At 44.8% G+C, this 13099-nt stretch overlaps 1 protein-coding gene across 9 annotated transcripts in view; it reads left to right on the top strand.

Moving 5' to 3' along the window:
* Window positions 1-13099, top strand: part of LOC146785555 (autophagy-related protein 16-like) — a 69058-nt gene that overhangs the window by 9020 nt on the left and 46939 nt on the right. For 5 of the 9 annotated variants that reach the window (XM_085634711.1, XM_085634707.1, XM_085634710.1 and 2 more), the window contains exons 3-5: window positions 3744-3986; window positions 8980-9088; window positions 11137-11210. In XM_085634711.1, coding sequence (XP_085490837.1) covers window positions 8999-9088; window positions 11137-11210 — 164 coding nt within the window. In that variant the 5' untranslated portion in view covers window positions 3744-3986; window positions 8980-8998. The remainder of the gene's footprint in view (window positions 1-3743; window positions 3987-8979; window positions 9089-11136; window positions 11211-13099) is intronic. The other 4 variants (XM_085634703.1, XM_085634704.1, XM_085634705.1 and 1 more) reach the window with 1 other exon arrangement.

Genomic DNA, 13099 nt, shown 5'->3' with positions numbered 1-13099 from the left:
TTCATGGATTGGGAAAATTTAAGACCATGAAAGTGCAATTGTATATCAATAAGGACGTTCGTCCTGTTGCTCAAAGACATAGACTTGCATTTCATCTACAAGAAGCTGTTGAGAAAGAACTTGAAACCTTACTAAAGCATGACATCATTGTGCAATCTACTGGTCCAACTCTGTGTGTTTTGCCCATAGTGGTAGTGCCCAAAAAGGACAGTGAATGAGCTGTACGCATCTATGTTGATATGCGTCAAGCCAGCAAGGCAATTGAAAGAGAATGACATCCCGGTCAGCACATTGCCAACATGATCACACAGCTAAATGGCGCTACGGTCTTCTCTCGCCTTGATCTGAACAAAGGGTCTCATCAGTTGGAACTCAAAGAAAATTGCAAGTACATTACCATATTTTCTATCCATATTGGTGTGTGCAGATAAAAACAATTAAGTTTTGATGTGTCATCCGCTGCCGAACCTTTTCAGGATGTCATTCGACATATTATAACCCCTGTCATGAATTCCCCCCCCCCCCTTGTGGCCTGTATACCACTGGATATTGCAGACAGGAAAATAGGTTCCTGTGATGCGCACATACATGGCCACCTAATAATGAGGTAGACAATCGTTTTGAGACTGATTACAGACCAGATTGCAGCTGGTCCTATGATGTTCCATATAAATGAAGTATGGCATTTATAATTTGTGCATATTAACAGCAGAGTGACATGATTGTGGTCCTGATGAATTCAACTCACCTAAGGCAGAAACATGTTGACCTAGTCAAATAGGGAACGTCCATATCCCTAATCCTCTTACTGTTTTTTAACTCTATCCGCTTGGGCCAGCAGAATAAACGAATTTGTCCCTTGTAGAGATAGTTTTAACTCACCCTTTTATATTATTTTTGCACTCTACCCCTCACTCATATGCACACTGGAGGATAAAACACCTCACTCTCCTCTCTCATGTGGGAGAGTTGTAGCCCACACTGTGTACCTTGCGGACACAGTGTGCAAGAGGGAACCCAATGATGAAGCATGTCACCTCGGTGAGTGAGGGTTCTCATCTTTATAAATAAATATTTTTTCTATCATTTGGATCATTTTTACACCCTTATTTTTGCACTTACTTTTAGGTATAGTGGACATACCATCCGGTTACTTGTGAGATTGATATTGCGGAGAGGTACCGTGGATGGTAGATAATTCCTCCATTTCTTGACCGTGTTGTAGGACTATATGAATGCCTTCAATTACATGATGACATATTTGTTTTAGGAGTTACACAAAAGGAACATGATAAAGCTCTTACACAAATGTATAATTTACTTGATTATGCAGGTGTAACTTTGAATGCTGAGAAATGTGAGTTCCTCAAAACAAAACTTTAATTCTTTGGCCATATCTTTTCCGATGGGGGCACGACTCTGGATCCAGCTAAAGTACAAGATTTGTCAGCTGCCAAACCCCAACAAGATGTTACTATGGTATGTTCATTCCTTCGCATGCCCAATTACTGTTTCAGATACATATGTGACTTTGCCACAGTAAGTGATCCCTTAAGAGTCTTAACAAAAATAAATGTCTCGGTCTACTTTTAAGAAAACAAGCATTCAATTGAGAATGCCACTGAAATGACCTACTTAGAAGCAAAGCTCCATACAAAGGTTGTTGTTGATGCAAGCCCGGTCGGTTAGGATGCGATCCTTGCTCAACACAGTGGACACAATATGGCTCAAAGCCATACTGTGGCATATGCAAGCAGAAGTTTGTCACACACTGAGCATGCCTATTGCCAACCAGAGAAAGAAAGTTTAGCAGTGATGTAGGCTTGTGAACAATTCCATGTATTCTTATATGGAAAACCTTTCACTCTTGTAACGGATCATCAAACATTGCTCACCATCTTTGTTAACCCAAAAGCCAAGATGCCTCTTAGAATTAGATGTTGGAGTTCACAACTACAGGAATATGACTACACAATCATACACCGACTGTAGATATCAAAACCCTGCTGAGTACTGTTCACGAGTGCCAGTACAGTGCCCTGGTAACCCTTCCAAAGCAGCCGAAGCCTACATTAACTTCATTGTAAAGTCCAATGCACCTGCCGGTTTTTCATCAGAGCAAATCATTGCTGCAGCGAGGAAAGATGGTGATGTTTTTATGCTGAAGGACATCATTGCACATCACTCCTGGAAACAGCACATTTGACCTCTCACACGTGACAACGTATATCAAAAGTTCAAAAATGTGAAAGATGAACTGTCCATTACTCCAGAAGGTATTGTCTTAGGAGGTACAAGAATTGTCATACCGGAGAGTCTACGACAACAAGTAATTGAAGTGGCCCATGAAGGACATCATGGAATTGTTGCCATTAAGTGAGCTGTCCGAGATCGAGTTTGGTTTCCTTATCTTGACAAGAGAGTTAAAAGAGAATTGAAGGCCTGTCATTTGTTCCATAGCTTATCTCCCAAAACGGCTCAACATGCCTTGACTATGAATGATTTGCCAAAAACGCATGGGAAGAATCGCTTTTGGTTTCTTTTGTCCTTTTGACAATGGACATCAACTGATGGTGGTCATCGATGAATGCCCCTGTTTTTCACTGGTAGAAGATCTTTCATCGACTATGCAAGAAGGAGTCATGGAGAGGGTAGATGGTACCCATACAGACACTCATGTACCCACTCACCAACCCACACAGCCACTTAGACACCAACTGACAGAGTGATGCAGACATTCACACAACCTAGTCACTCACTCACCCATACATTCACTCACACCTAATCACTCACTTGTAGCCAGTCATGCACCCACTGAATCATCCATACAGGCACTTATACACCCACTCATTCACCAATACACTTTGGTATATATATTCAATACTCATAAACTTTTTTTAAAACACTTGCAGTCACTCGATGATGTCATCAGTGATGTCACTGACCATGTCATGAGTGATGTAATATGTGAGGTCATAAGCAGTACTTTGCAGGGGGGCGAGTTAAAGTTAGCTCAGCTAACTATAACTGCTGAAATTCTCTGGTTTTGTACAAGTGAAACCTGAGTCTAACTATAACTTCTCTGTAACCTTTGTTTTTTTCAGTGAATTTCTAAGGTTTTTAAATGCTAATTCCAAACTATAACGTCCCTGCAACCACAGTATTTTTTCGGTGAATTTCTATGTTTTTTTAGGTCTCGCCTAGCGTTGCTTCCGCACATGCGTAGCTCGCTCGGCAAGATTTATTGTCAAGGAGGATTTTGAAAGAAGGGCTTGAAGCTCCGCCCCTTATTTCCATTGGCTTGCGTCACCGTTTATGGTAAACGGTAGCCTGCCATTGGAAATAAGCTTTCTGGGGTGCCCCCTTTTCACTTTTTTGTCCGGCCCATTCGGACTGGATCACCTGCTTCACAGCTATCGTGAAGCAGTTTCTTATCCCAAGAGGCGTGTTATGTAAACAAGCCCTGCAATCCAGGCAGGATGAGCTGTCTCAAAAGGAGACCGGGCGTTGCATGTTTATTTTTGCATCGCGCTTTCACTTTAAAGTGAAAGCGCGATGCAAAAACAAACAGCGGCTGACTGGCGAGCGCTTGTTCTTAAAGAGACTTGTAAGCCTTCTTGTGACAAACGTTGATGCATGCAGGCAGTCATTTTAACAAGCTTTAATTGGAGAGAGGACAAACTCAGGATGTTCGAAAGTCACAAAGATTTGATTAGATTTCTAAGGACTTTAATCTTTTACAGCTCAAACTTAACGCCCTTGGGGGCGTGGCCAAGCAGTCAGACATGGTGGACGCGAGCTAGAACAGCTCCCGTAGCCCTTCCCAAAATCCGCTGAATATCCTACCGGCATCGTCCCAACAACGGATCCAGAGGCTGGCAGACGAATACTAGCCCACTCACAGGTTCCTTGGGGCCACTCCACTGAGCTAAAACATGTGCGGCTGCCCATGTAACATCCGAAGAACGGCACAGCCTACAGCGGAAGTAAGTACAGCCAATTATTGCGGCACCACCTCGAAGGTGGGCTCTTGGCCCTGGGGTGTTGTGGTAGTTGCACAGCACGGGCGCTGCTGACTGACGGTGGCTGGGGGCGTACCTAGGGACCCGGGCTCAAGAGCGGTGCATCTGGTGACCACGAGCAAGGCCTGTAATTGATCTCGGCTACCCCTCGTCGTGACCCGTGGCTGGTGCACACACGGCAGCGAGTCGGTACCGCACGGCCCTCCGTCGGCAGATACCATTCTCGGGAGGTAAACAGGAGCAGGGTGACGGGACCTCCAACATGCAACATGTATCGAAGAGTCCTGGAGGCAGGGTGAGTGTGCGGCAGGCACCAGAATGCGCCCCTCACACCGTCCTTACGCACCCCTCCATCTAACAGCCTCTCGCCCCCTCTTTCTTTCCCCTTCTCTCTGTCATCCAGTATCTTTACTGTTCCTGTCTGTACAGCTTCTGCCTCTTATGCTCCGTCTCGACCTTTCTCTCCGTTGTGGTCACTGCCACACCGGCGTCTCCCCTCCCATCCTCCCTAGCTCTGTTTCTCATCTGTTTTTGTTTTGTTCCGTTCCCCACCCCGCTCCTCGATGCTTTGCCCTCCTGCACTCTTCTCCCGTCGCTGCTTCACTCTCTTCCTGTCGAACCTTTCTCTCCCTTTCCTCCTGCTCTTCGCTTCTTCCCAGTCATGTCTCGCCCCTTCATTCTTCCCTCGCCCTCTCCCTCTCCACCCTCTTCCCTCGCTCTCTCCCTCTTGCCTCGCTCTTTGCTCTCCTCTCTCCCGTGAGAGGGAAGGTGCAGGGGTGGGAGTCAGAGGCAGTCGTATTTAGCACATTAAGCTTTTCCGGGCTGTGCACAGGGGTCCAGACACATTACAAATGGTCAGCTTTAATCATGATGTCAGCTCATTAACAGAGACCTCTCACTGCAAAACCATTTCAGAGCATAGTGTATGTATGTTCACAAAAATACAAGCCACATGCAGTGTGAGCGACTGCACAAACACACCGGACAGTAAGTACAACGTCATGGTTTTATGTGCACACCTCCAGGGGGTGTTAGTGCTCACAACAGAATGGGTTGAGATGTACGAAAGTGAAAGCCCAGAGCTGCTGTCTTCCCAAAACATTTCGGATAGTTGCATTAGCGCTATATAGATGCTAACATTTTTTGCCCTTCTATCTCTTCACTATCCTGCTCAATCCAAATAACTGACTAACATATCCACCACTCAAATCACTTTCATATTTCACTATACTAATTTGCCACTAATCCTTTATGGGTTCCGGAGTAGCGTGCCACTGGCCGAAATAAGCGCTTCAATGCCTCGTCAGGGGTAGTAAGTGCTATATAAATGCAATTTTAATACTATACAATCAGGTGTAGGCTGTGTAACCCTATAGTCTGGCATTTTTATATAGTGGTCTGCTAGATGCACCTTTCTTTTGCATACTTACTCCAAACAATGGAAAAATATGCCACATTGCAAGAAATTATGCCAAATACAAATTTTACATTTTGCGTGATTTTAATAGACTCAATGATGCACTTCGTGCTAAAAAATAGCGCAGACTGTTGTCAATGTCTGCCCCAAGGGAAATGACCAGAGAGGACTGGCATTGGGAATGTTGGGAACAGCCACAAGCAAAATATTGCGGACATTCCCTTCTATTGCACTTTCCCAGTCCAACTGTTTGATGAAATGCACGTTAATGGTGAGAAAGTGACCCCAAAACTCCTGATCATTTAGCGGATGTTGGAGGAGCAGTTTATCCACGTGGATTAGAAAAACACAGGGACAATATAAGGATACGGAAGACGCATTTCCTTTGATTCTAAATGGCATGTTGTCCGCTTGGAGAGAATCCGCAGAAGGGAGGAGCTGGTGCAATCGTGAGAGCGCACTTTTCACAGATTTTCATGCAGACACCTTCTTTTGCCCACTGGGCACAGACTGCAACAGCGAGCGTGAAAGAACAGACATTGTCTGAGGATCTCAAGTAATGCTCATGTCAAGCTTGTACAATGGAAGTATTTATACAGAACATAAGTTGCCCTAACTAGGATACAGAACATCTTTCCATCCTGCCAAGATTCTTATCTCAGAAGCACCTCTGAATACTCAAACTTAATTCATATGGTTTGGAGCTGTGTGGCTGTTGCTAGCTAGTAAAATGTAGTGGTCTCCAGACTGAAGTAAGTGGTAGGTAGTCTGATTGGGTGTACAATTGGACATTGTCAACAGGGGGTAAAATACATTGTCATTTACAACGCCATTACTTGATTAATGCTTCACGAAGGGAAAAAAACAAAACAATAACATTTTAAAAACCAATAGCCTTTCCGACGACCTTTTCATGGCGGGGTCCCTGACATGAAAAGGTTAGCAGAAAGGCAGGGAAGGGGGCCATAAAAAGGGTCAGAGGGCGATGCAGCCCATTGGGAATTGTGGCTGAAAGCACATATTGTGCCCCCTTATGCCTGCACTGTTTGCCATGCACAACATGGTGCATGAAACAGTGCGCCCGATGTGCAAGTGGCACTGCACTGCGGCAGCATGTGCTTCGGGCGCTCTCTGAGCCAAAGCAGTTGGCTGCCATGGCACCGCTGCTGCAACACCGCCAGCCCAGTGGCAACATTGTAATGCGGCGTCCGGGATGCCACCGGCTTGGGGCGTTCTCCCTTCCGCTGCGGGCTGGCGGTCCACCCACACAAGTGTCAGCTTGTCCACCTGCTCTGGTGGTTCTTTGATTGCTACAGATGCAAAAACAGCTTCATTGTTTTCTTTGATTGCAAGAGCATTTGGCGAGAAATAGGCTCAACATTGCTGGTAGTTCAATGCACGGTTCCTTTAGGAACTGTTATCATGTGCTGCATAGTTATCATACCAACACATAAATATTTCAGCTCTATATAAGAACAGTTGTTAAGGTATACCGATACATGGCCCTGCCCAGCTTTACTCAAACTCCGAGTAACCCGTCCAGCATATTCATTAACCAAGTCAATCAAAATGTGAATGGGGAGTAGTTCCAAAATTTATCACACGATTAAATTATTAATACATTATCTTAATATATCCCTTTTTTTCTTTTTTTTTACCAATTTATTTAATAAAGAAGCCATGCATCAAAAGTCATTATACTGTCATTAAAAAAATCTCATTTAGCTACGGATATACTGCTCCCAGAAAAATAATTTCACTTCCATTCAAGTTCCTTATATTTTCTCTGTTGCAAATAGCCTATGGTTTTTACTCTTCCGGATGTTTTTCGACAGCAGTAAAATTCTTTTAAATATTCGAAGTGTCCTCTACTACAGTAGTTCTCTTAATTGGTGTCTCCACTATTAATGTCTTGTATTTAAAATCAAGAGCTACCCTTTCACATTCATAGAACTCACGTTTACCTCCTACTTTTTGTTGCGCTATCTGCAGGATAAAGAACTCCATGGCAGATTGTCTTGCAAAGCCAAGTGTGCATTCAGTTTTTCGCATGCTTCCCTGTCTTCATTGCTCACGCCCATCTTCGGGATTCCTTGCCTGGTGAATGTGGAGGAGAAATTACTTTAGCAATTTGTCAGTTTCCTTTGTGGCTGGGAGAAGTGTGCCCTGCCCATGATCCATACTTCCATCTTGGAGCCGCCTGTGGCAGAAACTGTTGCATTGCCACTGGGGCTATCATGCAGGTCCGCATCCTACCTAGAGGACTATCTGCCCCTCTGGCCATTCTTCGCTGATTACATTTTTCCTTCTGTGATGATATGTATTCGTCCTTCTCCCATACTGTTCTGTCTCATACGTGCCCAGTGCCGCCTTCTTGCTACCATCTTATAGCTGGATGCTAGATGGTGGTCTTCGCAATGGGGTCCTGAAGTCAGATGAACAAGAGGGCTGCAGAGCAAGTACAGATTCATCCAGAAGGTTAGCATATCCTGCACAGATTTGTACCTATGCACAAGAAAGTCCCTTTTATTAGTCAAACCCTCATACCTGGCATCCACGAAACATGCTCGTGTAAACAGCTGGCATGTTGACTCTCAGTACACAGCAGACTTGCCGCCTATAAAATAGGATCTCCATGCTGCCCCGAAAATCTTTTATGGAGCACAGAATGGTGAGTTCACATATGTCCACAGATCACCTTAAAGCTGCTTTACTGCTACACCAGGTGCTTCAGAACAATGCACTTGGCAATATCCATTAAGGTGTTTTATTAAGGAAATCAATTAAGTGTCACATGCTCTACTCTGTCTTGAAAATGTGTGAGGCGCTAGGCACCTGCCCAAATCACCTACTCATTGAGCTGTCAGTCCCACGTCATGAGGGTGACCTTTAGCCAGTCAGAGTGCTTAATTTGTTCCAGTGTTTGCCGGTTCTCAGCACCGGGACTTAATTCTTAACACTGCACTAATTTATGGCAGTTCACCACATGGTGGCACTATCTGTCTATTTTTTAGGCGACCACATTAGTTTAACAACTAAATACACACTTATAAAATAACTCCAGTGTGTCCACTATCCAGACAATGTTTATAGCTGTGGGTGGCCTGGAATTGTACAAATTGTCACATTTGTAGTAGTGTGTTGCTTAGTAGGGAGCGTTTATATTGGCATTTGGCAGCGATGGCAAGAGCAGTTGGTAGTGCAAGCTGCAGTGGCCTTGTGGGCTATACCTTGGGCCCTGACACTTATTTTATTTCAAATTCAGCGCTGGCCAGTCTTGATCTTTTCCAGCATGCTTGAGAGGCATCCTGTGGCTCAGAAGGCTAAACATAAAATGAGAATAGTGAAAATGCAAGTCCCACCGTGTTTAGTGCTTTTTCCTGAAAAATCAAGGCTGACTGACTGAAGGTCATCCTCTTGACCTGAGGGCTGTTAGGTAGATGTGTGAACTCTCATATGGTGTAACGGTGGTGTGTGGTGGGGAAGGGTATTGGCGCCCAGTTGCGAAATGTCCACCAGTAATACCTTTTTGTTTTTCAGTGGTTCGCCCACACATCACATGACCCATGATACCCTGTGCCTAGAAGTAGCACACCTACGCATACAGCACCAGTTGGAGCTGGCAGAGCTGCTCAAAGCCCGCGCAGAGGTAAGCTGGGTGTGCACCAAACTGCACAGGAAAAAGGCTGCTCTAAGCATGCACAAAACTGCAGATACTAGATACTGCCCATGTTCAAGACTAGAGACAAGACCGTGTGCAAACATGAGACTGCTATGAACACCCCTGAGCCTGTATATACTCAAGAGAAGGAACGTGTATCCACAGCAGTCTGTTACAAGACCTCACAAGCAACTGAAAGCTTTTCTCTTCCGTGGTGCCGGAACAATTGTGGGGGTCCTACCATCAATGTTACAAATGTACTAAATGAGCCACGCACATTCAGCGGGACAGTGGTAAGGAAGGGGTATGTAGACTCACAAATATCACTAAAGCATGGTGTGGTAGTGCACTTTTATTAACCGAAAGCTCATTTTCCATTGAACAGGCCACTAAATTTGAACAGACGTGGTTTTCCTGAAAAAATGATATGGTGCACAAACGACAATGTGTGGAAACCGTGTTTTAGTGAAAAAATGTCTATTGCACATCACCAGCCAACTGTCTTTATTTTGTTTCTATTCAAATGTTTGTTTACAATTCACTTCAGAATTATAAAAAATGCTTCATTTGCGCTTTCTCAAGTGCTGATGTATTTTGAAATATTTCTACAGTCATTTACCAGATATTTAAATGTTATGTGTTAGGAAAAAAAACATAACACCCTACAGTCTTTCCTTTCACACTTCCTTTACTACCGCAAGATTGTCACATAGTCCACTTAAAAAAAATCCTTTCACTTTGTACTCACCGACTGAAAAGTAAACATTAATCTTCATGTTAAGGGAAAAAGCAACAATTTGGCAGAAGACATAGCCGAACATTCGACTTCTGTCTTTGAATGCACGCGTCGAGATATAGACAGTTTAAATGCATCTTTATTGGTTATTCCGCTTCAGAACTCCAGCATGGTCATTTCGGAGGTGCTTCCGCATCCTCTGCACCCCTACTCCCAGCGCCTATGCTTCTAACTCTAGAAGATGCACACGAGACGTCTGTGTCCTGCATCGGATATGTGAGAGCTTGAAGGAGACCACTCTGCTTTCATACAGAGAGATGAGATCAGTTTGTAAAGAATAGAGCATGAAGTATTTTTAAGAGAGGACGCCCTCTGGGGTCTGATCTGCCCCAAGGTTGTTACTCACTGCTGCAGTTTGCACAGTACCGGGTAGCCCATACCATTAAGGTGGTCATTAGTAAATCCTTACCCAAGGCAAAAGTCACTGACAAGTTCAGATGCCTTCTATTCTTCTAACCGGGGTGTAGCACAGGCACCTGCAGCTCTTTCTGGGCAGGATGCCCAGTGGTCAATTTGTAAGAAAAAAAATTGTCAGGTGGCAGCTTGCACCAGCCCATTTCTCCTGTTAGCGCAGCCGAAAACAGAACCAACTACTAAGCAGGAAAGTGGGGTGAGGATGTTGCGTAATGGCCAGAGCTGCCAACTTCAGGAAAGTGGGGTGAGGTTGTTGCGTAATGGCCAGAGCTGCTGACTTCGGAGCTGGGGAACTAGGTTTGAGTTTCGCCGTCGGCTCAACATCCTGTGATTCTGGGCATATTACTTAATCTCCCCATAAATGAATGTGTGAGGCTCATGAAAAGCGCCAGTATTGGTGATTGTGTCGCACCAGAAACCAATGGCTCAAATTAAGCACTAAGAATGCCCCTCCCCCGACCCTTCAGGGGCACCTTCCATTCTTGAGGGGTGTACTTTTTAGTCCAAGGCCTGTGAATATCTGTGAGAAATAGAAGACTGAGGGCCCTTTGTTCACAATCTCCAGGGGAGACCATTCATAATTTTTTGTTACACCACTGTCTGTATCCGAGGACTCCAAACATTGGCAGCATGATAGAACTGCCTGGTAATTAAAGGTAATGGTCCTGCTTCTGGCTCAGTTGTGCAATAGGTGATGGTCCTCTCAGGGGTCAGTGCTCTGCATTTCTGCACTGGGGCAAAGAGTCTCCACATCTCATGAATGATGGAGCACTGCCCGAGACCACAAAACATAACCAAACACTAACACTTCTTCTCTTCACCACAGCTTGCACAGACTGTCCTGGAGCTCAACAGAACCCTCCAGCTGAAGGACGTAGAGATCCAGGATCATCGTGCACGGTGAGACTCCGATTTACATCGGGCTGGGGCGGCAGGTGGAGGAGGGAACACAAGGAGGCTTCACCATGTTAGGGGCAGATAGGTGGGCACAATGGGGGGGTGGGTCTGAGTTGTGGCAACAGGGCGATCGGCATGTCATCCAGTGTTTACATGGCCACAGAGACTTACTGCTATGTTTTGCAGGGGAAAATATGAGTTCCAACTTGAATATATTAGTTTGCGTCCAATTTCACATTCATGGTGCAGTGATCCATAGTGCAGGTAGGAATGAGAGAGGTATTCATTATTGGGAGAGGCTTTTTCCATTAACAGGATTCAGGCCATGGATACAGACTACCTGTTCTTGTGTGCCAGAAATTCTTATCTATGCCATGCACGAGAACGAGCAAAATGCCCACATTATTGGCTCATAGCTGTACCAAAACAGGTAAGAGTCTTCAGCTTTACAGACAACACCTTTTACGTAAACAAATAATTGGAACGTAATTGTCTGTGATACAGATGTGACCGTGTGCCTACACTGCAAAATTACACACATGTACTTTATACATTAAAGGGGCACTGTGCTGTTCAATAACTGCATGATATCCAGAGTAGTGGGGCAGGCCTTGATCAGCCCCTCTCAACTCGAGAGGTCTACATGCACCTGGACCAGGGGAAACAGTGCCCCCACTGCCCCGCTGGCACCATTATGTGTCTACTAGACAAAGGTATTCACCCCATGGCCCCACAGTTCAGCTTTTTTTGCATTTTGTTTTCTTTTCAATCGAAGTCTTATTTTTCTCGTGTCAGAATTTCAAGAGAGGTGTAGATGTCGTCTTATATATATCTGATTATTACTTCTGATGACCTCATCAGCTACCGGCTCATCACTCACCAACCATTCATCTGCAAGATAATTGAAAAAACAGTCTATGTTTAAGTCCAAGATCACATCAAAGATAACCATCTTCAGCACAGCAACCAGTCTAGCTTCAGATCATGCTGCAGCACAGAAACTGCTATCGTACACATCTTAGACGATGCCCTACCGACCACAGATGGACATGACCCCTGCCTCCTGATATTGTTCGACCTCTCAGGTGCCTTCAATATAATTGACACTCCCACCCTCATGCATACCCTCCAGTCTAAAATGGGATTCACCAGCAATGTCCTTCACTGGTTCTCTTCTTACCTTTCCAACTAACCCCAATTTGTGCACATGGGCACCTCCAGGTCCTATAAAATCCCTATCACCTGCAAAGTTCCACAGGGTTCTCCACTGTCAACACTCATCTTCAAATGCTACATGGAGCCACTTGGTGCTCTACTCACAGATAACAGAATCCGGTTTCACCATTATCCTGATGATACACAACCCTACTTAAAAGTCTCCAATACTTTAGACATCTTACGCTTCAAACACTACCTGTACATCATCCAGACCTGGATGTCTAACATCTACCTGCAGCTCAACCCAGCCAAGCCAAAGTTCCTTTTATTTGCCAACAAGCACATACATTAAACAGTACAAACCTGGCTCAATGACATGAACCATGAAGGCTTCACACTCCACCTTTCATCAAATGCCACGTCACTTGGATTCACCCTGGGCACCAACCTCATCCTCAGGGAACGCATTACCTAAAAAACAAAAAGGGCATGGTACCAGCTCTCTCTTTTAAAGAAAGTATAACCATTTCTTCTATAAAGCAGATTGAGAACTGTTGTTTAAGCCCATGTACTATCTAGATGGTAGTAATGCCCTGCTAAATGGCCTCCCAGATTCAACTCTTACCCCCACCCTCCAGGGCATCCTGCATTCCAACACACATCTTGTTCAGGGCCTGTGGAAATATGATCACATCACCCTGATAGAGCTCCCCTGGCTTCCCTTGCTGGCCAGC

Source organism: Triturus cristatus, chromosome 11, assembly GCF_964204655.1.
Source record: "Triturus cristatus chromosome 11, aTriCri1.1, whole genome shotgun sequence".
Lineage (NCBI taxonomy): Eukaryota > Metazoa > Chordata > Amphibia > Caudata > Salamandridae > Triturus > Triturus cristatus.
Note: the sequence above shows the minus strand (reverse complement) of the source record. Positions and strands in the feature narration are given on the sequence as shown.